This window comes from Lucilia sericata, unplaced genomic scaffold (genome assembly GCF_015586225.1).
Source record: "Lucilia sericata isolate MDLA Ls3-8-SP2 unplaced genomic scaffold, ASM1558622v1 Contig000232F_arrow, whole genome shotgun sequence".
NCBI classification, from domain to species: domain Eukaryota; kingdom Metazoa; phylum Arthropoda; class Insecta; order Diptera; family Calliphoridae; genus Lucilia; species Lucilia sericata.
Window position 1 is genome coordinate 367501 of NW_023994259.1, and position 1423 is coordinate 368923.

Sequence of the window (1423 nt, forward strand, 5' to 3'; positions counted from 1 at the left end):
AATTAAATAAAAATACAGAGTAGCTACACACTCGACTATACACTCGACTATTGTTCATACTATTAACTAATTGGGACTATAAACTATACGATTTAGAAGTGGTTACTGTAAAAAATAGTAGTAATAAAGAATAATTGACTTATTCATAACAACTTATCAAAGATTTATAGAACAAATTTTGTATGAAAAATTGTCTTATAAACCTTTGTTATGAATTGTTATGAATAAGGCCCTAAAACTAGTATTTTATAAATCAGGATGAATCATTTATTAGTTATTAATTCATTATTATTTTTAACTATCTTACAGATCCCTATACGCTATCGTGACGTGGCCGAGATTTATGATGTTTTAAGTCTTTTTACACCCTCGGCTTTATCATTTTCTATTTTATTTTGGGGTTAACCTTTACCATCACCAAATTTATCATCAAATATTAAGCGATTTTCGCGGTAGTTAAACAGTAACGGAAGAAGTGCTATAAATATCATGTATAAAATTTAATAATCATTGGGAAAGATAGACTTAGGTACTGATATTAAATAAAAAGAAAATAAACATTTACAGAACAAAGTATTTTTATTTAAAACGTGAAAAACAAATGGTAAGTTATTAAGGATTTAAATCGAGAACATTAAAGAAATACAAACATTTCAAATTAATTGTTAAAATACCTTTTCATATATTTTGATCATTTGCTTTTAAAAGGTAAGTTAAACGAAATATAATTAGTACGTATATGAGCCTCCCGAACTTTTTGGCGAATTAATGTGTTATCGAGTAATTTATATTTAAATTCATTCGCCTATTAAGTAATTAAGTTAAAACTCTGAATCAATATTTATAGAAAAACCCGATTTAAACAAAAAACCTATTACAAATACAAAACATTTTTTGTGCGTATGAGTGATATTAATGTAACGAATTGAATAAATATAAATAATTATCATACGTACTGTAAAGTGAGTTAATTGAATTATGTTTAGATTCTCATTCATGTACTTACGAGTAACAAATTATGAATGTGTGTATAAATAAAAGTGGAAACTTCTTACAATTTAACAATTTTAATGAAAGTATTGTCATTACTAACAAGTGAGAGTGTTATATTCGGCTGTACCGAATCTCATATACCCACCATCAAACCGTATGCCGTACAAGGAATGCTTCCCTATAAACATCAGGGTGATATTTGGAATATGGCTTAAGTCAATTATGGACCGAGCTCTTTTGAACTAACAAAATATTAGTTAGGGTCAGTTATTATGTTTCTAAGTATACACTTTTTTATGTCGATTTTATAGAGGTTTTGGCTCGTAAGAAACTTACGTGTGTCGCAGCGTTAAAGCCATTTTCACATAAAAGTTGGTAAAGAGATTTTGGCTGGTGAGGAACTTAATTGTGTAAAATGTTATTGCTATAT

At 27.6% G+C, this 1423-nt stretch overlaps 1 protein-coding gene across 4 annotated transcripts in view; it reads left to right on the forward strand.

Annotated features, from left to right (window-relative positions):
• LOC119602433 (GATA zinc finger domain-containing protein 14-like) overlaps nt 1–509 on the forward strand; it is a 41844-nt gene extending 41335 nt beyond the window's left edge. For all 4 annotated transcript variants that reach the window (XM_037953944.1, XM_037953946.1, XM_037953945.1 and 1 more), the window contains one exon: nt 310–509. In XM_037953944.1, coding sequence (XP_037809872.1) covers nt 310–355 — 46 coding nt within the window. In that variant the 3' untranslated portion in view covers nt 356–509. The remainder of the gene's footprint in view (nt 1–309) is intronic.
• The last annotated feature ends 914 nt before the right edge of the window (nt 510–1423 follow it).